A 24,196-nucleotide genomic window follows, 5' to 3' on the forward strand; every position below is an offset into this window, starting at 1 on the left:
AGACGAGACCCAAAGCTAACTATCTACAGAGTATGAAACTTACGAGAACGCGTTCTATCGAATGAGTGGTACGAAATGCTGTGGCATGTGGTCGAGAAGCTTGTGACGGTGGACTAAGCCGCGGCGCTCTTGGCAGTGCGCTTCGAGCGGCGGCCAGCTGAGACCTTCTGGGGACTCGCGCCAGTCGAGACGAGATCGGTCTTGGTAGCAGCGCTGCGGGACTTGCCAGAGGTGGAGCGCTTCTTCTTGGTGGGGCTAGACTTGCTGGTGTTGGCAGCGGAGCTCTCGGCTTCGGAGACGTGCACCTTGCGGCCAGAGTTGTCGTTCAAGGCACTGAGAGCCTTGAGAACCGAGGCAGGGGTACTGCTCTTGGAGAGGCTGCTCTTGGGAGACGAATAGGTGGACATGTCTTCCTTGGACGGGACCTGATGTCAGCTGGAATTACATAACATGTTTAGCCTACCTTCTTGTTAGCAAACTTCTCGTACAAGTGCTCGAGAGTGAGGACTTGAGGGGAAGTACCGGCATCCTTGGTGGTAACGAGGGAAGAAACAGCGGATTGGGCCGAGGTGGTACTGCGGTTGGGGGTGCCCTGGTTGGAGCGGGAACCCTTGTTGCGCCAGTTGATGCTGCTGTCCGCCTTGCCAGAGTAGGGAGTGGAAGTGTGAATCTTATCGTGGGAGCTGAGGTCAATGACGGGATCGGCGACGGAGCTCTTGGGGACCTTGACAGTGTAGAACTGCTGGGTCAAGGGGTCGACAAGAGTCAATGTGGTCGTCTCGTTATCGGCACCTTGATTGCCAGGGTACTGAGGCAAGAACGAGTCGGAAGGGATACGCCCCTTGTTGTCAGGAGGGCTGGGCACGGGAGCGGCAGGCTTGCCCAGACCGAGCTGGGTGCGGGCATCGACAGCTTGAGCAAGATAGGCAGACATCTTGAGATGGTTTACGTCGGGGGCTTCCTGGGTGACGTCCTTCTTGATGCCGATCACCTGGTTGTAGTCGCGAACAACCATGGGACGTTGCTTGGGGTTGGGGTGCGAGAACGGATTGGACTTGTCGTGGTGGTGGGTGCTGGAAGAGGCGTAACCGCCACCGCTGTTGTTGCTGCGGCCCGCAGACTCGGAAGCAACGCGAGAGTTGGAGTTGCCGCCTTTGTCCTCGGGCGAGTTGACGACGCGCAGCCCAAAGACATGGGACATGTACGAGCTCTGGTCGGCGACAGTGGCATCGACGCCGCTGGGAGGTCAGCTTGGATAGGAGAGATTAAGTGGCTTACCTGGGGTTGCGTGCATAGGGAAGGGACAGGGGCCCGTGGAGAAGGGGAATGGGACGCTCGCGAGCGCCAGCAACAGGGCGGATAGGCTTGACCTTCTTCAATTGCTCCTGGCGCCATTTGGACAGCTGGGGAGCATTGGCGTCGGGTGCGACCTTCTCAGAAGGGACCAAAGTGACCTGAGGGGGGCGCTCGATGACATTCGAGTTGGAGGCGACAGTCATGAGGGGTGGCACCTCGGCGTGGCCATCGACATTCTTGGGGCGCAGAGGCGAGGGGTTGTACTCTTCACCGTTCAAGATGCGGTTACGGAGATGAATGTACGAAAGGGGCTGAGGACCGAGGAAGAGCTCCACGGAGGCTGACGCCGCGCTGTTGGGAGCAGTCGATGGGGTCGACAGCGAGTTGTCGGGGGAAGAGTCCGAATGCTGGGGCGTGCGGAAGGGATCTTCGCCAGAGCCAGGGTTGCTGCTGTGACGGTACTTGGAGCTGTAGGGGGTCGAAGTCACCGCTGCATCGCTGCAGGACGAGTCTGGATCGTCCGACGAGGGGACAAGAATGTCGGGGCTGGAAGCACGCATACGAGTGGCCACGGGAGACCTGCGTTGTCAGGTTGGACTCTGGAGATGGCGCCTTCCTCGCTTCACTTACACGTCAGGCGCAGCGCGGCGCTGGTCGCGGAGGACTTGGGAGGGGGGCTTGCCAGGAGAACTCAGTGGGGAACCCATGACGGTTGTGGTGGAAGCGGGTGTGGTGTCAGTCAAGGTAGGACGAGGAAGCGAGGAAGGAAGACGGTCTGTGGTGAGCTTAAAGTAGATGGGAAGAAATGGAGCGAGGGATTGCCTAGCGAGGCATGAAGATGAGGTGAGTGGGGCAGTCGACACCAGGTAATGAGACTTTGAGGTGAGAACAGAACGCGGTGAGTTGGGGGTGAGAGGTGGGAGGTGGCCGGGGGTGAGTGAGAGGAAGAAGAAGGCCGAGAAAGACGGGATTGAGGAGATATATCTGTGTCGTGGTCAGTAGCGTGTGCGTAGTGAGCTGCAAGGGGGAAAGGGATGAGGGTACGGGTTCCGAGAGCCGGCGAGGAAGACACTTTGCAGGACGTGGATCGGGATGTCGGGGTCCGGAGCAAGAGAAGTCAGTCGCGCGTGAGAAGGGCGCGCACGACGTCACTGCTGTGGTCACCGCAGAGCCTAGAGCGAGACATGGCGGTCACAATGTGGAGCTCTAAACGCGTCTAGCGCGCGCCATGGACGTCGCAGTATCGCGCAGGAAGCACAAATGAGGGGCCCAGGTGATCAGCGGCTAAATATCGGAAAATCCCCCTCCACCCGGTGACAACTCTACGGTGGGTGGCAAACCGGGAGAAAATGAAAATATGCGTGAGACTAATCCAAAAGTCTGATTTCATCGTGATTTCGGCGTCCTCCTGCGGCGTGCTGCTGCTTACGGCCCTTTGGGTGCTTCCAGTAACCTTCTCATCGACCACTCGACGACCACCAAGCAACCATGGTCAAGTCACGTTCAGCGAGGGGTATCCTCGTCACGGATACCCTTCCCCAGCTCCAAAATCTGGTCAAGGTGAGCTGTACAAGGCTGCCCTAGCTGACAACCAGCGCGACCCGATCGCGTACAAGGAAGAGTTCATGGTCCAGTACAACCACTACCTGTCCCTGCTGCGGCTGCAAGGCGTCGCGCCTGCGTCGGGCAGCTCGGGGAACAGTGACAAGTCGACGCAGCTGTTCGCGGATCTGATCAACTTTGTCTCGCAGTGCTCGCAGTGCTACCCGCAGCTCACGTCTGAGCTTCCCGGGCAGCTGCGCTCGCTCCTGCTCGGCGAGGGAGGTATGATGATGGTGAAGGGTGACCTGCGCGAGGCATGCGTGCGCAACCTGGTCATGCTGCGCAACAAGGACATCATCGACAGCATCACGCTGCTGCAGACGCTCCTCCCCCTGCTCCCGCACGCCGGCAAGGACCTGCGTGCCACTGTTCGCAAGACGATCCTGACCGACCTCAAGACGTCGAACCAGCGTACGAAGAACCACCGCCTGAACCGTGTCGTCCAGGGGCTTCTCTTCGGCATGATTGAGGCCGGCATGGGCGGCGAGGTCACCGGCGACAAGGGCAAGGGCAAGCAGACGCAGCCGGGCGGCGAGGCGATGTGGGCTGTCATGATGGTGCGCGAGCTGTGGCGCAAGGGCGTGTGGACGGACGCCAAGACGGTGTCGATTGCGGCGCTTGCGACCTTCCACCCGAACACCAAGGTGCAGAGTGCTGCCATCCACTTCTTCCTTGGTTCCGACAATGACGACGAGGAAGACTCGGACGACGAGGACACGGTCGCGGCGAGCCGGAAGAACGTCAAGGGCATCGAGCACAAGAACAAGGTCAAGAAGACGGGACGCAAGGAGGAGCGACTGCTGAAGAAGGCGCAGAGCGGGCTGTCGCACGAGCGACGGAAGCGCGCCGAGGACGCGGGCAAGAAGGTGAATTTCCCGGCGCTCGAGCTGCTGCACGACCCGCAGACGTTTGGCGAGAAACTCTACGACAACCTCCAGAAGCACGACAAGAAGTACTCGCTCGACCACAAGATTCTCATCATGCAGCTCCTCTCGCGTGTCATGGGCGTGCACAAGCTCTGCGTGCTCGGATTCTACACCTTCATCATCAAGTACCTCACCTACCACCAGCTGCAGGTGACGCTGATCCTCGTCTCGCTCGCGCAGTCGGTGCACGACCTCACCCCGCCCGACGCGCTGACGCCCGTCATCCGCAAGATTGCGCAGGAGTTTGTGCACCCCGGCGTCGGCGCCGAGGTCATTGCGGCGGGTATCAATGCGATTCGCGAGGTCTGTCGCCGCCAGCCGTGGTGCATGGAGGAGGACCTCCTGGGCGACTTGGTCGAGTACAAGAAGTCCAAGGACAAGGGCGTCGCAACGGCTGCGGGCGGTCTGCTCCAACTCTTCCGCGAGGTGAACCCCGGCATGCTCAAGCGCCGCGACCGCGGCAAGGCGGCGAGCATGGGCCTCATCGGTCCTGGCGTCGCAGCGTACGGCCACGGCCAGGACGCGGCGGAGGGCATCGAGGGCCTGGAGCTGCTCGAGGAGCACTTTGCGGCGATGCGGAAGGAGGCGAATGGCGGCGTCAGCGACGACGAGGACGCGCCGATGGACGAGGACGACGAGGCGGGGTGGGAGAACTGGGAGGCCGAGAGCGACTCGGAGTCGGAGAGCGACGGCTGGGTCGACGTCGACAGCGACGGGGGCGACCTTGAGATCTCCGATTCCGAGGACGAAGGCAAGCCGAAGCGCGAGAAGCGGAAACGCCGGCGCGGGGCCGAGGAGTCTGAGTCCGAGGACGAGTCGGACGACGACGCCAAGTCCGTCGTCTCGACAGCGACGAGCGCGACGTCCGAGGCGAAGAAGCTCTCGCTGCTTGCCCAGCAGAAGATCCTCACGCCCGCCGACTTTGCGCTCCTGAATGAGCTCAAGCTCAAGGCGGCGCAGAAGGCCGTCGAGCAAGCAGGCGGCACGGCGGCAAAGCGCAAGCTCGCCGAGCTCGAGCGCGCCAAGCGCACCGTCACCGTCGAGGAGCAGGGGCAGTTCTTGACCGTCGACGAGATCCTGGGCCCGCGCAAGAAGACCAAGGCCGACTACGAGGAGCGCATGGAGAGCATCCGCCGCGGACGCGAGGACCGCGAAAAGTTCGGCTCCCTCAAGGGAAAGAAGATGAAGGACAAGCCGTCCTCGAGCACCAACCGCGAGAAGGCGCGCAACAAGCCCCTCATGATGGCCGTGCAGTGCGTATCATCCACAGCTTTCGCAAAGGTCCCCCCAGCTAACATCCCAGCTCCAACAAGGTCATGCAGAAGAAGAAGGCGTCGCTGCGCCAGAAGCAGATCCGTCTCCGCGCCGCGATCGACAAGCAGAAGAAGATGAAGCATTAAGCGCGCCGCGCGGCGAGCGCAGCGAGCCAAGTGGGCTAAGTGTGCGCAGGATGAGGAAGAGCCTGCTCGTGCGAAAGCTCTCAACCATCCTCCCCTGCGTGTCTGTCACCATAGAGCATAGAATCTCCGATTCCAGCAGTTTCATTTCCCGGGTCATCATTTGCCTCATATCCTCATATTCATCCATGCATAACTGCGCATGCTGTATTAAACTTTGGGGCATGCCGCTTCCGTCGAAGCTCATGGGCAGCGTGGGCGGCGTGGGCGGCGTGGGTTTGGTGAAGATGGCCCAGAACGGCTGGCAGACTGACTGTCGGTTCAAGCTAATGGCGTTGTGCGTCGTGGCCCATTGATCGCGTAGTGTGATAACGCTCGCTCGCGTCGCGTCGAGGTAGATGAGTACGCCATGTCGCCATGTCGCCATGTCGCATACCGCATGCCGTGTCCTTTGATGAAGCCAAGCGCTAACTTACATCAAGACTGTGCGACTGACATGCCCCGCTACAGTTGGGGTCGGTTTAGACTCTGCAGGCTGACTGCCCGAGCACGACACGGCTGGAGCACGACTGGAGTGATGGACGCACCAGGGCGGGGGTTGGGCCGGGCCTTGGGATTCCCTCCCCTCCTGGCGGAAGACAGGCACGGGTCGCGTTCTTGCCTGTTGTGGCAAGGCAGGCAAGGCAGGGAGTGCGGGGGCAGATGCTGGTCCTGGATGGCCACCCAGGGCAGGACTCGTCCCAAAGCAGCAAAGGGCGCAAAGGGCCGGACTGTAAGGGATCCAAACCCGGTCGATCCCTGGTACACTGGACTAGACATCGCGCACGGTGCACCTGTAATTCAATGCCATGGTTTTCCTATTCAGGTGCCTCTTGCAGTAATCGAAACTGCTAATGGCCATTGCACTCGCGCACTCGCTGTTAGCCAAAGCAGCCCCTGTGGTGTCCCCATCCGTCAACAATCATCCACCCACCGCACACCGTCTCCCTCAGCTCCCTCCCAGTCTCACCGCACGGCACTCTCCCACTACACGCTAACACGGTCACCGCCCGATCAAAGTCATCACACTCATCCCATCCACCACCACAAACCACCATCCACCACTCCATCCATCCACACTCACTCTCCCCTAGTCTACATTGTCTCTCCTTCATCACCCACCTACCATAGACGACATCCCACTGCTTCAGTCCCCCACACACCACACACCCATCACCGCCCACGCTCGACCATCCACCATTCATCCCCTCACCCCCGCCTGGTTCGACTTCGAGAGGCCGCGCCCACCGCCGTCCCATCAACCACGAGGCCTAAGCACCGCACACTCGTTCCACATCACCCTCGACACATCCCATCTCACCCCCCACCATCACCTTAACCCAGTCACCTGCACCTAAGCCTCACCACCAAGGCATTCTCACCACCCACCCAAACAAACCTCGTCCAACTGACGAGGAAATGTCCGTTCTGACGGGCACCCAGCCCAACACCACTGAGGCTACCCAGGTCCCAGACGCCGCCGTCGCACCCACGACTGCAGCATCCGATGCCGTTGTCCAGCAACCTGCCGCCACCACCACCGATGCTGCCCCCGTCGCGGACGCGCCTGCCGTGTCGCCGCCCGCACCGGACGCGGCCAAGACATCAGAAGCCGTAATCGCAAATGACCAGAACGCCGCCACCAGCACGGTCGCATCTGAAACGTCAAAGTCTGTCGAGGGAGCTGTTGGGTCCACCGACGCTACCGCCCCGGCTGCAAACACCACTACCGCCCCCGCCGCCGCTACCACGACAACCACGACCCCCGCGCCGGCGGCGACAGCGACTGAGACGCGACCTGCGGCTGCCGCTGCGACGACTACGCCAGCTGCCGCCAACGCGAACCGAGGGTCCAAGGGCAGCAGCACGGAGGAGAAGGCGGCTGGGTCATCGATCGCGGCGTCATCCCCCGCCAAGTCGGCGACAACCAGCAGCGGCAAGAAGCGTAGAAAGCGAGGTGGCCTGGCTAGCATCTTTGTCGCCCTTGGATGTCTCTCTGCCGACGAGTTTGAGGATGCGGCCCCGCCAAAAACCAACCCAAACCAGGCAGGCTCGAGCGCCCGGCCGGGTGCGAACAGCAGCGCTGGCAAGGCAACCACTGCTGTTGCTGCTGGCGCTGGCGTGGCTGCGGGCGCGACTGCCGCGACTGTTGCTGCGAAGACTTCTGCGCCTGCCGATGATGAGAAGCGCGATGTCGCTGGAAACGGCGCCACTGGTAACTCTTCCTCGAGCGGGACCGGTAGCGATGCCGGTGTCATTATTCCTTCTTCTGAGCCGACCACCGCCCCGATAGACGAGGTGAGTTGCGGTATTGAGCGTATCAACTGACTTCAGACTGGCGGCCTCACGTCAGGAGCCGTCCAGGCCCCCGGCTCTGGATCCGAGATCATTCACCAGCATATGCTGCACCGCACCGAGTCTGAGCACCACCTGCCGCACGCGCAGGACCTCGCCCACAGCCGAACAGACACGAGTGGCGGCTACACGGACCTGAGCGACGACAATGTTGACGAGCACGGACAGCAGGAGATGCTCTACGGCGACGAGGACTTTGAGGACGAGGAGGATCGGCTCATTGCGCAGGGCGGTATCGGTATCCCGCTCGACGAGAACGGAAACCCGGCGCCGCTACTCCCTCCCCTGCTCGACATGGACAAGGGCCGCAAATGCCTCGTGCTCGACCTGGACGAGACGTTGCTGCACTCGAGCTTCAAGATGCTGCCGTCTGCCGACTACATTGTGCCTGTGGAGATTGAGTCGCAGACACACAACGTGTATGTGATCAAGCGGCCCGGCGTCGACCACTTTTTGCAGGAGATGGGCAAGATTTACGAGATTGTCGTGTTCACGGCCTCGCTTAGCAAGTACGCGGACCCGGTGCTCGACATGCTCGATGTCGGCCGCGTCGTGCGCCACCGCCTCTTCCGCGAGAGCTGCTACAATCACAAGGGCAACTATGTCAAGGACCTGTCGCAGCTCGGCCGCGACATTTCGACGTCGATCATCATCGACAACTCGCCCGCGTCGTACATCTTCCACCCGAACAATGCTGTGCCCGTCTCGACGTGGTTCAACGACCCGCATGACACGGAGCTCACCGACCTGTGCCCGTTCTTGACCGACCTCGCGACTGTGGATGATGTGCGGGGTGTTCTCGACGGCAGCCTTTAGTAATCGGCTCTCGTCTTCCCATCTGGTCTCTCTTCATTCTCTTCATTCTACACTACAACAGCACCAAGTCCCGGTTTCAGGCGTCTCTTACTCGTTCTCATATCCCCAGCACCACCTCACCGACCCCACACTCTACACCAAACCATTGCATTCGGCACTCGACGATACCCGATACCCCGCCTTTGTTCGTCGTCGTTGTACTTTGCTCTCACTCTATCCTCTTTACACGCGCTTTTTATTTTATGTCGTCGGTGACAACAGGCGACATCTCTTTCCCAAACTACCCGATCCTACTACCACCCACCACCCACTTTGCACGCTGTCGTGTGCAGCGACAGACACTACAAGAGTTTCCTCTCTTAGCCCACTACCTCTATGTTAATACGTTTGGTCCCTTAGAAACATGGCTAGACGGACGCTGATGCACGCGCTGGCTTATAACTGGTTGATCGTTGGGCGGGCACCTGCTTGATTCCAATAACGGTACCTGGACATCTTGGATAATCGATGCCGTGCCGCGCAAGCCGCAGAGAGTACTGATTGTTGACTCGGTGGAGAAAACGCCGCTTTCGATTGGCCCAAGCGAGACTAGAGTGGAGGCCCAAGTCTGTCCAACACTGTCCAACAACTGTCCAACACTGGGGCGTCCCGCCTGGCCCAATTTCCAAGGCTGGACCGGGAATTTCCACGGTGGGCGCGTTATCTGGGAGGACCTTGGAAATTCCCCGTCCAGCCCCGCCTGGCCCGCCTGGCTTATGCTCCGCGCGGGGCCATTATCTCGCCCGTCATACCCGGTGCAATCGGACTTGGGAGCGGCTATGGCCCCGGAGTGAGTGAGTCTATGAGTCTGGCCAGTCTGGCCAGTATATCATCAGCCACCCCAGGTTTCTTTCTCCCCAGACACCCCCCCCCCCCATGCTTCGCTCGCGCGCCGCTACTGCCATCGCCCGCACGCAGGCTCGCCCCGTGCAGGGCCGCCTCGTCCTGCGCGGGTTCGCGAGCACTCCTGCCTTCGCCGAGGAGGTGAGCCCGCCTTCGAGACAGAGCTAACAAGGGACAGCTCAAGAAGACGCCCCTGTACGACTTCAACGTTTCTCGCGGCGGCAAGATGGTCCCCTTTGCGGGCTTCTCCATGCCGCTGAGCTACGGCGACGTCGGCCAGGTCACGGCACACAAGCACGTTCGCTCCGACGCCGGTCTCTTCGACGTCTCCCACATGCTGCAGCACATCTTCTCCGGCCCGGGTGCGACGGCCTTCCTCGAGTCTCTCACCCCCACTGCCCTCTCGGCGCTGCCCGAGCACGGCTCTTCGCTCACCGTCCTGCTCAATGACGAGGGGGGCATCATCGACGACAGCATCATGACGCGCCACCCGAATGGCGCATGGTACGTTGTCACGAACGCGGGCCGCATCGACGAGGACGTGGCGCACATCAAGAAGGAGCTGGAGAAGTGGGAGAAGGACCACCCCGACCAAAAGGTCGAGTGGAAGACACTCGACGGGTACGGCCTCGTCGCGCTCCAGGGCCCCAAGGCCGCCGAGGAGCTGCAGAAACTCACCGACTATGACCTCTCCACGCTCAAGTTTGGGCAGAGCACTTATGCCAATGTCGGCAAGGACAAGGTCCGCTGCCACATTGCCCGTGGAGGGTACACGGGCGAGGATGGGTTTGAGGTGAGTCCGAGCCGGCGAGGCAGGCCGAGCCGCAGGCGAGGGGCTGCCGAGGCTTTTTGAGCTACGAGCAGTGGTCTGGGCCATAGGCTCACGGAGCCCGACGGAGCCCGGCACGCCGTCTCAGCTTACCGACGCGACGGGATGTCAGAGCTAACAGCAGATCTCGATCCCGCCCGAGGCCGCCGTCGCGCTGACCGAGGAGATCACGGCCCTCCCCTCCGTCGAGCTGATCGGTCTTGGAGCGCGCGACTCTCTGCGTCTGGAAGCCGGTATGTGTCTGTACGGACACGACCTGAACGAGTCCATCTCGCCGATCGAGGGTGCGCTGGCCTGGCTGGTGAGCAAGGACCGCCGCACTCCGGGGGGAATGAAGGGGTCAGACCGCATCCTGCGCGAACTGAAGGAAGGGCCCGCGCGCCGCCGCGTGGGCTTGGAGATCAAGGGCAGTCCCGCGCGCGAAGGGTCCAAGATCTTCGACACGGAGGGCAACGAGATTGGCGTCGTCACGAGTGGAATCCCCAGTCCGACGCTCGGCACGAATATTGCCACGAATATTGCCATGGGATACGTCAAGAACGGAAGCCATAAGAAGGGCACCCCCCTCAAGGTCGAGGTGAGGAAGAAGTTGCGCGACGCCACGGTGCGCCCGATGCCCTTCGTGCCGGCCAAGTACTACAAGTAGAGCACGAGCGCCGCAGGCGCGAGTGCGTAGCTTGGGCACGGGGAGGGGGCGAGCGAGCGCGAGGGCGATACTTGAGTACGGGACGAGTGCTGGGTTGGAGGAGGGTGGAGGGCGCGAGTGCGAGGGCTTTGAGTATGGCGGGGTGGGTGCGAGGTTCGCGGGGGAGGGAGGGGGCGAGGTGGGCGGCCATGGAAAGGAGGAGGGGATAGGGAAGGGAGATACGGAGAAGTTATAGAAACAAAATTGTGGTAGTTCTCAACAACAGGAAGGAAAAGCATGTAATTGGTGTCATCGGTTCGATATTGACGCTGCACTGACACGCTGACTCGCTGACTCGCTGACTCATTCACAACACTGCCTATACTCAACCTCCAAACCGGCTCAAGATTGCATAATGTACGAAGTGCTTGGGAGGGAAGAGTCTGGAGTGAGCTGGATAGATAACCGCCTAGCTCACCATTGCACCGAGCGGAGAACTGGAAGCTCAGCTGTAATCCGTGTTCGCCAGCTTACCTCTTGTTCTCTTTTCGCTCTGGGATGAGGGCAGGGGAGACTGGGAGTCAGCTCTTGCGGAGGAAGCTCACAGCTCTCAGTAGACTACCGATGAGAAACTGGGGATCAGCTGAACTGCGAGATCGTTACAGCCTACTCCGCATGTCGTGCGACTAGGAGCACTGCGGGTCAGCTACAAAGTCCAAGCCCCACAGCTTACGCCTCGTCCTGCCTTTATTGATGGAGGGGGGACTGGGTGTTAGCTTCTTGCGGCTTGCGGAGAAAGCTCACAGCTCTCAGTAAGCTCACTGGTACGCTTCTCATGGGGGAGACTGGGGATCAGCTGAACTGCAAGGTCGTAACAGCTCACGCAGTGATGTGAAGATGAGTTTGCTGGGGGTCAGCTGGAACAAAAGGTGGCAGCTGAGAGCATACCGGTGAGTTCATGGAGAGGCTGGAGGTTAGCTACAAGCAAGCAGTCTCACAGCTTACGCGTTGTCGCACTGGATGGTGGGGGGACTGGGATCAGCTCAGCGAAATCCACAGTGAGCTCACCGCGCCTGCTCTATTGCTCGACTTTACGATTGCAGTAAAGGGTGGGACTGGGGATCAGCTCAGAGCCGACGAGTACCGGCAAGCATACCAGAAAGTCCCTCCGGAGGGGCTGGGGGTTAGCTACTGAATCGAGACTACACAGCTTACGCCTCGTTCTGCAGTGGAGAGGCTGGAGTCAGCTAAGACATCAGCGACGAACGAGCTTACCATGACTGTCGTTTCAGAACCCAGAATCGAGGAGCTGGGGATCAACTGATGACGAGAACTTGGACAGCTCACCAATTACGCGAGACTTAGAGGAAGGGGGGACTGCGAGTTAGCTCAGAGGCCTCAAGTGTCTATGGAAGCTTACCTTGTGCGACTTGGAACTGAGGGCTAGAGGTCTGGGGGGCTGGGGATCAGCTGTGTGCGAAAGGCCAGTGTTCAGCTTACGCCACATCTCGGACCATAAGGAGGGGACGGAGGACTGAGAATCAGCTCGAATGAAACAGTGAGAGAGCGTACGAGTGTTCTATTCAGTGTTGACTGTGAATCAGCTCTATTCCTTGGTTTGGGAAGCATACCGTCGCTCACTTCACAGCGAATTAGGCGATGAGGACTGGGATCAGCTCGGTCTCCGCTAGCGAGCTCACCACGCTTGCACGCCAGGTGGATATCGAGAGGAGCGGAGTCTGGGGATCAGCTATTGGCGCCCCTCGAAAAGCTTACCGAGAGGACAGAAGACGCACTGAAGACTGTAGTCAGGTCACGAAGGCCCAAGCCGCGATGAACCTTACTGACGAGCGCCTTGGAGCTGGAGATACGTGAGGCAACTGATAGCTTACGCTTCATCTCGGACGATGAGGTGGGGGCGGAGGGCTGGGAATCAGCTTGAGGACGGCAACGAAAGCATACCTCGCACCATCGGAGGTGAGGAGGCTAGGGGTTCAGCCGAAGAATGGGCCATCACAGCTTACACTGGGTCGCTGAAGACGAGGGCACTGTGGGTCAGCTCTGATGCGACAATACCGCTATGCGCTATGTCTTGGCCTGTCGAATGGGTCCGGTGGCCTGGGAGTCAGCTCAGAATAAGACAAAGCAGAGCTTACGGCCAAGCCATAGGAGGTGACTGTGAATTAGCTATGCAGGACGTGCGGGGATGGAGAGCTCACAGCGCCTCACATCATGGGAGTTGGGCGGTGGGGACAGTGATCAGCTCAAAGCGTACGAATAAGCGTACTTCGCCTGCACGACCGTTAAATGCTAGGGAAAGTGCTGGGGATCAGCTGATTGATTGCCTCTTGAAGCTCACGCTGCGTCTTGAGAGATGAGGAGGGCTGGATACCAGCTTCAACGCGACGATGTGGTAGCTTACCAGTGACCCACATGAGTAGGCTGGGAGGTCAGCTGATAGAAAACGCGCTCACAGCTTACCACTGGCCTAGAACAACTGAAGAGAGATATCAGAGAATAAGCTCTGATGTGAAAAGAAGCCACGTTAAGGTCGCCAGTTACGGGTGAAGAGCTGGCTGGGCATCAGCTTTACAGGTGGTGGTTGGCAGCTCCGAGCTCATCGGGACTGCAGGTTACGTGCCCAGGGGCTAGGGATTAGCTATGGTGAAGCCCGACAGCTTACGGCGACAAGCTCTGAGCGACGTTTGGTATAAGCTAGAGAGCGGAGAAGCTGAGGTCACCGCGCCTATGCACCGCTGTGATGCTCAGGGTGGGGAGACTGTGGATCAGCTAGACAGACGTGATAAGTAGCTCACAACTTGTGTAGCACCATTGCCCACAGAGGGTCACCGTACGATCAGCTTTGGTCTGTGTGGGAGCTTGAACGTCATTTCGGGGAAGCTCACCGGTTTTGTTTGGCTGTAGAAAGGTCACCCGGGGTCGTGTGGACCCACCCCTCGTACGACACATGAGAAACCGAAAGCTACTGGCATGCTGGCAAGATGAGAGGTAACGAATGGTTGTCAGGTGTTGCGTGGAGCATCTGGAAGGGGCGCAGGGCGTCGTCAATGACGATCTTCTTCAGTAGGCGTCAGACAGTTGGGAGCACCTGCTTCAAGCTGTTAGGCATGCAAGCTGCTCGACCGTCACGGTCCTCCTCGTCACCATTACAACGATACATCGCAATCGCTACGGCGGGGCAAGAGCATCAGAGACCTCCATGGCAGCCCGCCCCTCCAAGGTCGCAACTATACACGCTCGCCACTGCGCCAGTCCACACAATGGGTAGCAATCGACAGCTGTAGACCACAAAGACTTTACCTCAGCGAAGCCTCTGGCAACAAGAGAGAACAGCCTCCAGAGAAAGTAGATCACGCCGGCTTCCAAGAAGATCAAGAACACGCCGAGGGAGACGAACGAGAACACAAGACACACATTATCAATAGGTGAGCGGGCTTGTGGACCCTCGGGTGGGCTTGGACCCTTGGCATCTGGCACTCGTCGGCGCATAGCGCTGCCCTCTCTTTATTCACCGTCATTAGAAGACGGGGTAATACTTTCCTTCGATTCCGGGAATACGTCCTCCTCGAGCACGTCACCAGGACACTCTGGATGTCCAGATCGGAAGCGACCGAGACACTCGAAGTCCAGCTCCCCAGGGTGGACGTACGAGCTGCAGTCCTCCGCGTCAACGTACGGCAGGAAGACACGCTCCGACATGCGGAGAACGAACTCGCGAGAGTGGGCGAGGAGCATTAGTCTCGGTCCTGGAAGTTTGTCGTACGCCTGCTATCAACTAAACATTCATGGCTACTGTACTTACCATCTCGACCACAATGTCGATGACCCAGTCTGCCCATCCTCTCCAGCCGTCGTAAGTGTCGATGGGACCGACCTGTCGAAGATTGAGGGCGCTAGGGGTCAGCAGGCCAGAGTGAATCGCCTCACAGGTCAATGAACTTATCGAGCACAGCCAGTTGGAACAAGCACTCATCGACCTCGTGCCAGCTCTCCGAAGCCGCTATCCGCGCCCACTCCTTGCTCGCTATTCGTGCCGCGTACTGGATGTTGTGCCTCGGATCTTCCGAATCCAGCACTTGGGCCGCTGTCCGCGCAGGCTGGAGAACATAGTTGGTCCTCGGGAACGGCCCAAACGGATCAGGTACGACATCGTTGCTCGGGCGACGACGTGGGCGGGGCCTGAAGATGCTGAACATGTGCACTTGAACGCGTCGGAGGGAGGATGGAATGTGAAGGGAGACGCGGGCACGGAGAACGCCCAACATTCCGACTCCCGTTTAGCGCTTTTGTTCGCCGACGTGCGCCAAGTCTATGGGGCCCCATGTTTGGTTCCAACTCGCGCTGACGTCGGCTTGTTCCATTGCAGATCACTTGCATGCCCAGCTACTGATGCAGCGGGCAAAACTAACATTCGACTCACGTGCTGCATATGCAGAAGGTCAAGGGAATGAGGTTGTCTGACCGTTTGGGCGGGGTTTGCGGGGTAGGCCGAAGACTCACAGTTAGTTGTCTGGTCAAACCATTGACAGGGAGCTTGAGCAGGCGATATGTTTGCAAGAATGTGGGAGAGCACGGTGAGTGACGGAGGTGTTGCGGACAGCCAGTCTAGTGTTGTCTAGTGAAACACGCTCGTTTATTGTTTCATGTCAAGAGCATACATGTACGCATTCTGCGCTTGCTATTATAGAGTTGCAGTGGAAGATGGATACAGTGCGGGCATTCAATTGTTCTGCTTTTGTTACGACTTCGACTTCGATTCGAGTGCATCGTTTACACGGACGTCATCTGCGGCTGCGTTCCGTAGGTGGCCTGGTTAGCGACAGGGGCCTGGTTGCCCACATTGGCCGTGTTACCGATAGGGACCGTGCTGCCGGTGTAAGCTGTGTTGCCGGTGTAAGCTGCGTTGCCGGTATGAGCCATGTTACCGGAATGAGCCATGGGGCCGGTGTGAGTTACGTTGCCGGTAGTGGCCGTGGTGCCGGTATAAGCCGTGTCACCATAGGCTGCGTTGTCATATCCGGCGTTGTCGACAGTGTGCCGCTTCTTCGTGAACAGCATGAGGAGGGCGATGAGGAGGCCGAGGATGAGGAGCCCAAGAGCGATCCAGCCAAGAATACCCCAAGCCTTGAGGGACGAGATGAACGACGCATTGCGGTACGTGCGCTTCATAAGAGGGTTGGCCCAGATGGCAAGCACGACAATGCCGAAGATAATGACCGCAGCCTGGATGGCGAGGTGGATGAGCTGTCGTCGGCGGTTTTCGGCGTATCCGTAGTCGGCGGCGCCGCCAGCGTTGAGGCCGCGCTGGTCCTCGTTGTTGTTCCTCCTCAGCTTGCGGAGCTTGGCGACCTTGGTGGCGTGCTTCCACTGGTCTCCACCCTGTCCGCCCTGCTGCAGGATCGTGAGGCCTGACCAAACGGCGGCGGCAATGGAGACGTTGCGCGCCATCTTGTAGTGGCCTCCGTCGTCGTCATCGTCGTCGTCGTCGCCACGGTATTTGTGCGCCTTGTGAGCGCAGATGGCTGAGGCGATCAGGGATCCGATCGCGCACAGCGTCGCGAGGCCGTGCATCGTCTTCTGCACATAGTTGTAGCCTTTGTGCGTCTTCTTTGCGCCGGAGAGGGCGCTATTCGCGTGGGCTTTCGTTCGAACCATGGTGATCCTCGCTCGGGTAGGTTGGCTGGTCGGTAGTGTGGTGAGTGGCTAGCTGGTAGGAAGGGAGTGGCGATAATTTTGTGCGTGGCGCACGTAGAAGAACTCCGTCTCTTATAACCTACGGACCCATCCCCTTTCTGGAGAGAAAAGCTGCTTCCCTGGCGGGTACCCACCCGAAGAAGTGGAGCCCGTCGCGACGTGTTGATCACCATGACGGCCTCGGCCTGCACGGCCTCGGCACGGCCTCCTCCTGAAGGTGTTCAGGGACGGCCCGGAGTCAAGTGACGGTGTGACGTTGAAGCAATGGATGTGCGATCGTGGGGAGCGCCGCGAGCCGCCGCGCCGTTGCCTTCGCCGCTCCCGGGCAAGCTCAAGAGATGACAGCAGCCCCGTCGGAAGCACCCGTGGCGGAAGCTGTGGTGAGGCCGTAAGGGCAGCGCCCTGATTCCGAACGTCATTCCAGACACATTCTTGGCTTACGTGCATTTACGTGCTGCATGGAGGGCAACCATAATGAGCGTGCCGCGCTTAATGCTGGGCACGCTGGGCATGCTGGGCAGCATGGCCGGCAGTTGGAAGTGGTCCCACTCTTGATGTTGGCACGGGCGGAATGATATCAGTCGTGTGAGGGCCTTAAACCCTGTGCACATGCCTCTCCAGACCGCAGCCTCATGCACATGAGCGGCGGAGAATGTAGTCGCGGAAAATGTATCGGCGTCTGAATCAAGGTGGTGCCAGAGTGGAAATCATGGAGACATGAAAAAGTCGTGACGTAATAGTGCCTCTCCACCCAGCCTTCCGGCCTCCGCTCTTCCACCAACAACGCCCGGGTTACACCACTCCAGCCATGGGCCTGGGTTGCAAGGAGACTGCATTGAGCCAGGGACTGCCGGGGCCAGGCGCTCCACCGTTCACCATCCGTCCATGCTGCCAGAGTCTCCGCGCGACCTCCAAACAGAAGTTCACCACAGGATAGGGTTCACCGTCTCCTGAGTGGAGACGCAAATAGAACACGAGGGGCGAGCATTCAATCGGCAGGCAAGTACGCACTGCACTTGTGACAGGAGGCCGCCGCAAGACGCCGCACACTGCACTGCAAAGCGGGGGCGTCGCTGTTATCCGAATGGGTCTGCATTCGGTGCGTGATTGCCACCAGTCAGTCAAGACTCGAATGACAGGGCAGTATGCATGCGTCCAGAGAGCCGCTGCACAGCTCGGATACTCCGTTAATTAACTGATCGACCGTGACTGGCACCGCCTGCTTAATCTCTTGGACGCCATCTAGGCCTGGCCAAACTGTGTAAGCCTCATGCGCCCACAGATCTTGGCACTCTTGAAGCTGTGCATTTACGACAAGAGCAAGGTCGTTTAAGAGGGAGGTGAGGTATTTGGCTACGGCCACGGAGCGAGGAAGGTAAGGAGGGCGGGGCTCGCGTCATCTTCCTTTGGGAAGCGCACAACGCCTAGAAAAGAAACAGAGCCAGAAGACTAGGGTAAGGGAGTGCGAGGCGAGGTTGAGGCAGAGAGGTCACGTGAACTTGGACAAGAGGACCCACGAGAGTGAAGATCCAGAACTCAGCGACAGCACGCACCACAGAGTCCATGTCAGAGCGATGTCAGACTGCAGTTGGCTCACACTGTACGCTCTTGCGCGAGTCATCCTGTGCTTGCATTGAAGCGAGTTGACTGACCAGCAAGGTGCTCCGCAGTCGTGAGATCGAGGGAGGTCGACAAAGGGACTGGGGGGTAGATCCACCACTCCTCTCCCGATTTGACAACTCATCTCGTCCAATTGGTCAAGCGCCCAAGCCACCGGGCCCCGTTTGCAACCCCACAGCACCATAACCAACAGGACCATTCCCTGGGTATAGGATGGCGTCTGCTCAGCTTTTCCAGGCCTCGCGTTCGAACATAAAGCCGCCGACGCCCCCGGCCTTTGTGAAAGAAATCACGCGCGCATCACATCTATGGTGAAATGGTATCATGCATCGTTGCCAAGCAGTATCGATGCGGTGGGGGTTCGATTCCCCCTGGATGTACGCTTTTTAGGTGTTCTGAGGTGTATGCAGGCGTGTTGGACGTTGTTGATTGTGTAGGAAGATAGTTAAGTGAAGAGACCCGGTGCGGTGTGAGTTCAGATGTGACAGGTCTATTTCTTGCGGTGAACGACGATCGAGGCGTTGTTACGTGTGAATTCTTGTACATTTATACTACTACTCTCCGACGCTGCCTCCGAGTACCTTGGCTATCTTTTGACCGGGTCCATCACTTATCGTCGCATCTCCAGCAACGTCGTTCGGCGCCTTGGAGGTGTCTGGGACCTGCTCCTCCTTCTTCAAACCCTTGTGCCGACCCTTCCGAATGACGCTCCACATGAAGCTGATTTCTGCGTGCATGCGGTGCATCTCCGCTTCGGCCTCCGTCCCCATGGGTGGCTCGTAATTCTCCTCAAACTTCTTCAGCTCGGCGTCGGGGTCGAGGACGTGAAGCGAGGAAGCGAAGGTCGCGCGAGTCTGCAGCAGAGTGGCGTGCACCTCTGTGCGTTGCCCTTGAGGGTCGCCGTCTGCGTGAGTGCTCGTGTTGCTGTTGACGTTTGGGTTCGAGCTATTGTCCTTGTTGAAAGCCGACATAGAGCTGGATAATGGATGGAGAAGGGGTGGGATGCGTTGATGGCTGCCGACTTTGGGGGCATTCGTCAGGATGAAAAGGGAGCTGGGAGGGGGAAGCTCGTACTGCGGGCTGTCTTCTTCGAAGCCAGTCGTTTTGATGCAGAGCGATCGCGGTGGAAGTTGTTCATATGGAGGGCTGTTGTCTTCGCAGCATGTCTGCTTAGTGACAGGCTTGGGTGGGAGAGATGCTGGCGCCAATTGCTCTGGGGAGTGTGGAAAGGAAACATGGCCAAAGTCTGGGGTGACGATGATGGAAAACGACGAAGGGCTCGAGTTCTCAGTGAGGCCGGCAGGTTGGTATGTGTCGGTATTGGGTTCAGCTGGCGGGACGTTGGGCGCCGGTGCATGTACGTTTTCAGCTTTCTCACATAAGTGTCGGTTGCATTCTTCAAAGGGTATCCACTCGTAATCGGTCCAGGAAGAGGAGGCAGGTTGGGAGTCTTCCGAAGTCGACTTTGCTCCGGTATGCTGGGGAGTGGACTGTGTCGATTCGCTGGGAGGCGGTATTGGGTTGGCATCGGTGCCCTCCATCAGACCCCAGACCGCGGCGCACAGATCTTGATGGTCGTCCATATCCATAAAGTCGTCTTCGTCCCAGCGGTGGTTGGGAGGGCCGGTGTCCTCAGGCGACGATGTCGACCCCTTTGGGGAGGGAAGGCAGGCTCGTTCCCACCGCTCGGTTCGTGTTCTTATCCTCTTCGCGGTCTTCGCCGGTGGTGGTGAATTTGAGCTTAGGCGTTTCTTCCCCGCGCTGGCATCGCTAGGGGGAGTAGATGTCATGGCTTGGGTTGATGAATCTACGTAGGCCAATGTGGAGAAGGATGACGAAGACAAAGTAGGCGGAGCTCAGAAAGTGGAGGGAACCAAACAACTGGGCGCATGGGCGCTCATGACGAGGATCGACGCCGGGTCTGTGCGTCGACGGACGACGGACGATGGACCTAACATCAGAGCTCTGCTACAACCAACACCGCTGGAACTGCACCTGTGCATAAACGTTCAAACTACTGAACATCCCTTGGCCCGCTGAACACAATGACGTTCGTCATAAACTCGATCTCGGCCGACAAGCGACACCACTGCTGCACAGCCGTACTGGCTCCTTCAGGCGTCCTGCACCTCTTCCTGAAGTTTTGGAGCACAGCAACAGCATCAATGTGAGGCACTGCGACAAACCTACGCAACGTGTGCTGAAATGTATAATACAATGCCCTATACTCGTCCCGCAGTGATGTCAGGAGGTCAACCTCCTGCCCAGCGCTGAAGAGCGTTGGTGGTGTAAGCGCCCGTGGATCAACACCAAACACTTCGCGGGCGGTGAGGACTGGCAGCGCCAGTGTGGTTTCGGCCGTGAGTCTCTGCACAGCGGTGACCAGCTCCAGGTGGGTTCCGGTCGAGCACTCGTACCCGGGGGGTGTGCGCTGATCGAGGGCCAGGGCAGCAGAGATGTGGCTTCTTTCAACAGTCTCACAGCGACTAGGCTTCTGCGGCCGCTTCATCCCCGTTGAAGGTCTTGCTGGGAGCTTGCTGGATGTTCCTTCCAAGGTTGGCTCTTTCATATAGGTTCTTGGCAGATAGGTATGCCCAATACGCAAGTCAGGGGTAGTCATGAGGTCAGAGAAGCGGACACGGGGTGACACGCCAGCACTGCACGCAACCGTCAGTGCGCTGCGTGTCCGCCGTCTCCAGCGGCACCTTTCGCACTCTGAAACGACTGGGAGGGCTGTGCATACGGATGCGTCTGTACAATGAACATGGTTGGCTGCAGTGAGCTGACTTCCGTATGTAGGGCCACTTACCTTGCTTGGAGGTATTGTTCTTGAGGGCCGAGTCCACTGAACTGCTCTTCCAGAGCTGCTGTACTGTACATTGCGGGCTGATCAGTAAGCCAGCTGCAGTGATGCAGAGCTCACTTAGAGGCGGCGCATGCTCTCTTCGACATGATCGAGCTTGAACTGGGCCATGTGGAGCACGTTGTCCTCTCCATCCTTCTCTTGACCCTGGTCCTCATACCCAACACCGGCACTGTCACCAATGGACGACCTGAGTGCGGCAATCTCCGCCTTCAGCTCGGCCATCTCGGCCTGTATCGCTGCGTCGACCTCGGTCTCGGTCATGTCCTGCCGCAGGGTAGGTGCAGCAGAAGCCGAGGGAGGGTCGGAGCCGATCGACGCAACGGCGGAAAGCATGTCAGACATGCTGCCGGGGTCGGAGGATGAAACGGAGGGCAGAGGGGGAAGCGGCGTGATGACTGGCAACTTGGGGAGAGTGGGTAGAGACTGAGTGCTGTCGGCGTCCCCAATCGTCTCGGAAAGACCTTGCTTAGACTCGGCTCGAGAGTCGGTCGTGTCGTCGCTGTTTGTTGCTGCGGCGATCTCAACGATTTCGGTCGGAGTCTGGCGCTCATCGACCGGATTGGGGATAACCTTCTCCGGCAAAGCCTTGAGGGTGTCGTGACTCTTGCTTCCTGCACACTCCATTTTGTGCTTCTTGCTGCTGATTGTGGGGCTACTCATGGTCGACTGGGAGTGCGAAAGATGAGTGGAAGGTCAGTGGAAGTGAAGGTTAAGTTGGAAGCTGAGGTGGAAGGGGGTTGTCGTGTCACGATGGGGCTGCTCTCGCAGCCTGGGGGCGCAATCTGACCACGTAGTCGCACGCACGCTCGTGGAACAGTGGCCCATTGACAGCAGACTGCGCAGTGATTCGTCGCGAGTGCGTCAGAGGCTGGTTGCTGGGACGCAGATGTGCACAGTTGACGCTCTGGTTGTGTATCGCATACGCCGATGAGACGAGCTCGCTTGATTTGCGCTCCACGCACACCTGTGTCCCGGCAGGTCAGTAATGCGGTCCCAGTGTGGGTCACCTGGATTAGATATGACCTGCTTCAACCGGACACAACGGTAGTCTGTGCATAGCTGTTACGAGCTCTTCTGCTTGGCAGAGGGCTCGGGGGTGTCACCAAGCAGCTTGGCCAGGAGCAAGGAGGGGCCGATAAAGCCAAGGACGATGAGCACGCCGTACAGACGGCTGGCGGCATTTCCCGAGAGGCTGGCGGCGAACTGTGTCGGAGCTGCCCATGGCGAAAGCTGAAGGAACAGTACGGCGAACGTGACAGGAACCCACTTGCTCATCTGTCGCTGCCGGGCCGCAAAGATTAGACACAGCGCGCTGAGCAATCCTTCCAGAATCCACGACCAGGTGCCGAGGCGGCTCCAGAGCGCGCCGCCAAAGTGTCGTTCCGAATGGGGGTACAGTGCGAGGTCGTGATTGTGCATCGGCCAGTCAGCGAGCCAGTGAGAGAGGCAGACTGCCGCTGTAGCTAAGGCTGTGCGCTGTTCGTATCCGGCAGCGAGACATAAGGGAAGGCAGACGAGGGACCAGAAAGCAGCGGCGGAAAGAGAGTGATCCCAGTCGATGAATATGAGGTCGTAGAAGAGATAAGGACCGGCGTTGGCATTGGCACGGACTTGCGTGACTCCGGGGAAGGCGAGAAGCCCGTCGAGAAGGTCCAAGAAGCTTGTACCCAATAGTAACGGTAGGGCATGGACGTCGCGCAGTAATGCGTGGGCGAGGACGGCGATTGCGAAATGACCGATATACATTGCGAGAGGCAATACAGCGCTGTTCTGACACGAATGTTGTGGTCGAGTGATTGGGCATACTGCAGCATTAGAAGTCAGTAACATCCTGCTTTTAAGGGGCCCTCGTCGTTGATGGCCGACGGCCACCGCTCCGACTACGGGTTGATCGGGGCGCGGTGGACGCCATCGGAGCCGGATGGTGAGAATGGGATTGGGCACTGGCCCTTCGACGCTTCGGGCGATGGGGGAGATGGAGAAGCGCTTTGCAAGACTATTCAGCTGTGTGGTGATGTAGCTGACGAGACGAGAGAGTTGGTTGCCTACATTGAGAATCAGCTTATTCGCATCTGATCAAGAGAAACACAGGACGATGCGAGTCTATTCGGTCCTCCTGGTTATGCTGTCTCCCGATGACTGGACTCACAACAAGCAGCAGACAGTCCTTCGTACCATTGTCACATCCACATCATCCTCGCGACACATGCACAGCCAGTACCCCCTTTAACCCTCTCACGCTCCGTGGACTGCAACTTGTCACCTGCAGGTCTCATACCACGTCTACCTCCGTCACTCTTCGTCACACGCGCAGTCATGTGAAAGCTTGGTGGTCTGCTACGTATGACGCAAGCCAGTTGCTTCAGTGGCCCACTTCCGATACCGACGGAACAGTGACTACAACGTGAGCTATGCTCCTTCTTTGAGTTCTCGCCGTCACGTCAACCCTGGAAGTCAAGCGTCTCGGAACGCGTGAAGCGTTGGAGTCGGACAATTATCGGTCCGCTCGCAGCTCCTTGCTCTTCGCAAGCCAAGCCTGTTGAACTGTTGGATTGTGCCACCAGCAAGGGGATATGACAAGTTTAGGGTGAAATGTGGGACATGGTTCAGACAGTTGCAGTCTTCCTAGACCCCAGAATGCCTTTCCAACCCCAAACCCCCACCGAGCCTCCACTCTTTTCGGCGCACTGATCACGCAGAACGCAGCTAGGGGTGGTCGCCCGGCGAGCTTCGGCAAGCAATGTGCTGGCGGTGTCTGCGACAAACTGCGAAACGGGACACTTAGCCTGGGACATGGAGGGCGGGTCGCAAAAAGCCAGCTCTTGATCTCCAAAACGCCTGAAGATCCTCCAAGCTCGCATCGCACTCTGCACGTGTGCCGCGCCGGGATAGACGCCAGCAGTATCCGATTGCGCTACGTACGCTGCAGTGGGTTCTATATGTTCTAGCTTATCGCTATTGATTGACAGAAACTCTGTCCGGACTGCGGGCGGTCCGCTGGATCAGTTGGGATCACCAGTTCCCAAAATACGATGGCAAAACGGATAAACTCGAGTGGCCATGGAGATTGCGTCAATGCTACTCACCATCACCGCGTCAGTGTGGACATGTGAACCGTCGCATTCTGCATGGCTCACGAAACGTTGGTACCAGGAACTATCTGACGCTTCGCTCGCTTCGGCAGACGAGCTCATGTTGACGACGCTCCCTGCATTGCAAGATGAAAGC

The 24,196-nt window shown here is 58.8% G+C and overlaps 11 protein-coding genes and 1 non-coding gene across 12 annotated transcripts; 4 read left to right on the top strand and 8 right to left on the bottom strand.

Annotated features, from left to right (window-relative positions):
• Nucleotides 1–113: 113 nt before the first annotated feature.
• On the bottom strand, nt 114–2,003 carry A1Q1_06271 (uncharacterized protein; the record flags this gene model as incomplete). The annotated part of the gene is made up of 4 exons (XM_014327875.1): nt 114–413; nt 464–1,238; nt 1,279–1,875; nt 1,927–2,003. The coding sequence occupies 4 exons, from the start codon at nt 2,001–2,003 to the stop codon at nt 114–116; spliced, it is 1,749 nt and encodes a 582-aa protein (XP_014183350.1).
• A 781-nt stretch (nt 2,004–2,784) lies between these two features.
• Nucleotides 2,785–5,224, top strand: A1Q1_06272 (cell cycle-related protein; the record flags this gene model as incomplete). The annotated part of the gene is made up of 3 exons (XM_014327876.1): nt 2,785–2,856; nt 3,048–5,077; nt 5,128–5,224. The coding sequence occupies 3 exons, from the start codon at nt 2,785–2,787 to the stop codon at nt 5,222–5,224; spliced, it is 2,199 nt and encodes a 732-aa protein (XP_014183351.1).
• Nucleotides 5,225–6,679: 1,455 nt separating this feature from the next.
• Nucleotides 6,680–8,431, top strand: A1Q1_06273 (protein phosphatase; the record flags this gene model as incomplete). The annotated part of the gene is made up of 2 exons (XM_014327877.1): nt 6,680–7,558; nt 7,625–8,431. The coding sequence occupies 2 exons, from the start codon at nt 6,680–6,682 to the stop codon at nt 8,429–8,431; spliced, it is 1,686 nt and encodes a 561-aa protein (XP_014183352.1).
• Nucleotides 8,432–9,346: 915 nt separating this feature from the next.
• Nucleotides 9,347–10,788, top strand: A1Q1_06274 (aminomethyltransferase, precursor; the record flags this gene model as incomplete). Its single annotated transcript, XM_014327878.1, has 3 exons — nt 9,347–9,454; nt 9,501–10,106; nt 10,264–10,788. 3 exons carry the CDS (start codon nt 9,347–9,349, stop codon nt 10,786–10,788), a joined length of 1,239 nt encoding a protein of 412 aa, XP_014183353.1.
• Nucleotides 10,789–12,055: 1,267 nt separating this feature from the next.
• A1Q1_06275 (uncharacterized protein) lies at nt 12,056–12,666 on the bottom strand (the record flags this gene model as incomplete). Its single annotated transcript, XM_014327879.1, has 4 exons — nt 12,056–12,144; nt 12,188–12,218; nt 12,268–12,506; nt 12,564–12,666. 4 exons carry the CDS (start codon nt 12,664–12,666, stop codon nt 12,056–12,058), a joined length of 462 nt encoding a protein of 153 aa, XP_014183354.1.
• Nucleotides 12,667–14,522: 1,856 nt separating this feature from the next.
• On the bottom strand, nt 14,523–15,053 carry A1Q1_06276 (uncharacterized protein; the record flags this gene model as incomplete). Its single annotated transcript, XM_014327880.1, has 3 exons — nt 14,523–14,534; nt 14,591–14,726; nt 14,830–15,053. The coding sequence occupies 3 exons, from the start codon at nt 15,051–15,053 to the stop codon at nt 14,523–14,525; spliced, it is 372 nt and encodes a 123-aa protein (XP_014183355.1).
• Nucleotides 15,054–15,558: 505 nt separating this feature from the next.
• On the bottom strand, nt 15,559–16,443 carry A1Q1_06277 (uncharacterized protein; the record flags this gene model as incomplete). The annotated part of the gene is made up of 1 exon (XM_014327881.1): nt 15,559–16,443. The coding sequence occupies one exon, from the start codon at nt 16,441–16,443 to the stop codon at nt 15,559–15,561; it is 885 nt and encodes a 294-aa protein (XP_014183356.1).
• Nucleotides 16,444–18,404: 1,961 nt separating this feature from the next.
• Nucleotides 18,405–18,482, top strand: A1Q1_t005. Its single transcript has one exon. It is a non-coding gene; the product is annotated as a tRNA-Gly (tRNA).
• Nucleotides 18,483–18,656: 174 nt separating this feature from the next.
• A1Q1_06278 (uncharacterized protein) lies at nt 18,657–19,892 on the bottom strand (the record flags this gene model as incomplete). The annotated part of the gene is made up of 1 exon (XM_014327882.1): nt 18,657–19,892. One exon carries the CDS (start codon nt 19,890–19,892, stop codon nt 18,657–18,659), a length of 1,236 nt encoding a protein of 411 aa, XP_014183357.1.
• Nucleotides 19,893–20,116: 224 nt separating this feature from the next.
• On the bottom strand, nt 20,117–20,982 carry A1Q1_06279 (uncharacterized protein; the record flags this gene model as incomplete). Its single annotated transcript, XM_014327883.1, has 3 exons — nt 20,117–20,237; nt 20,289–20,759; nt 20,912–20,982. The coding sequence occupies 3 exons, from the start codon at nt 20,980–20,982 to the stop codon at nt 20,117–20,119; spliced, it is 663 nt and encodes a 220-aa protein (XP_014183358.1).
• A 43-nt stretch (nt 20,983–21,025) lies between these two features.
• On the bottom strand, nt 21,026–21,628 carry A1Q1_06280 (uncharacterized protein; the record flags this gene model as incomplete). Its single annotated transcript, XM_014327884.1, has 1 exon — nt 21,026–21,628. The coding sequence occupies one exon, from the start codon at nt 21,626–21,628 to the stop codon at nt 21,026–21,028; it is 603 nt and encodes a 200-aa protein (XP_014183359.1).
• Nucleotides 21,629–22,030: 402 nt separating this feature from the next.
• Nucleotides 22,031–22,714, bottom strand: A1Q1_06281 (uncharacterized protein; the record flags this gene model as incomplete). Its single annotated transcript, XM_014327885.1, has 1 exon — nt 22,031–22,714. One exon carries the CDS (start codon nt 22,712–22,714, stop codon nt 22,031–22,033), a length of 684 nt encoding a protein of 227 aa, XP_014183360.1.
• Between the last annotated feature and the right edge of the window lie 1,482 nt (nt 22,715–24,196).

Source organism: Trichosporon asahii (genome assembly GCF_000293215.1).
Source record: "Trichosporon asahii var. asahii CBS 2479 unplaced genomic scaffold scaffold00006, whole genome shotgun sequence".
In the NCBI taxonomy this organism is placed as follows: Eukaryota; Fungi; Basidiomycota; class Tremellomycetes; order Trichosporonales; family Trichosporonaceae; genus Trichosporon; species Trichosporon asahii.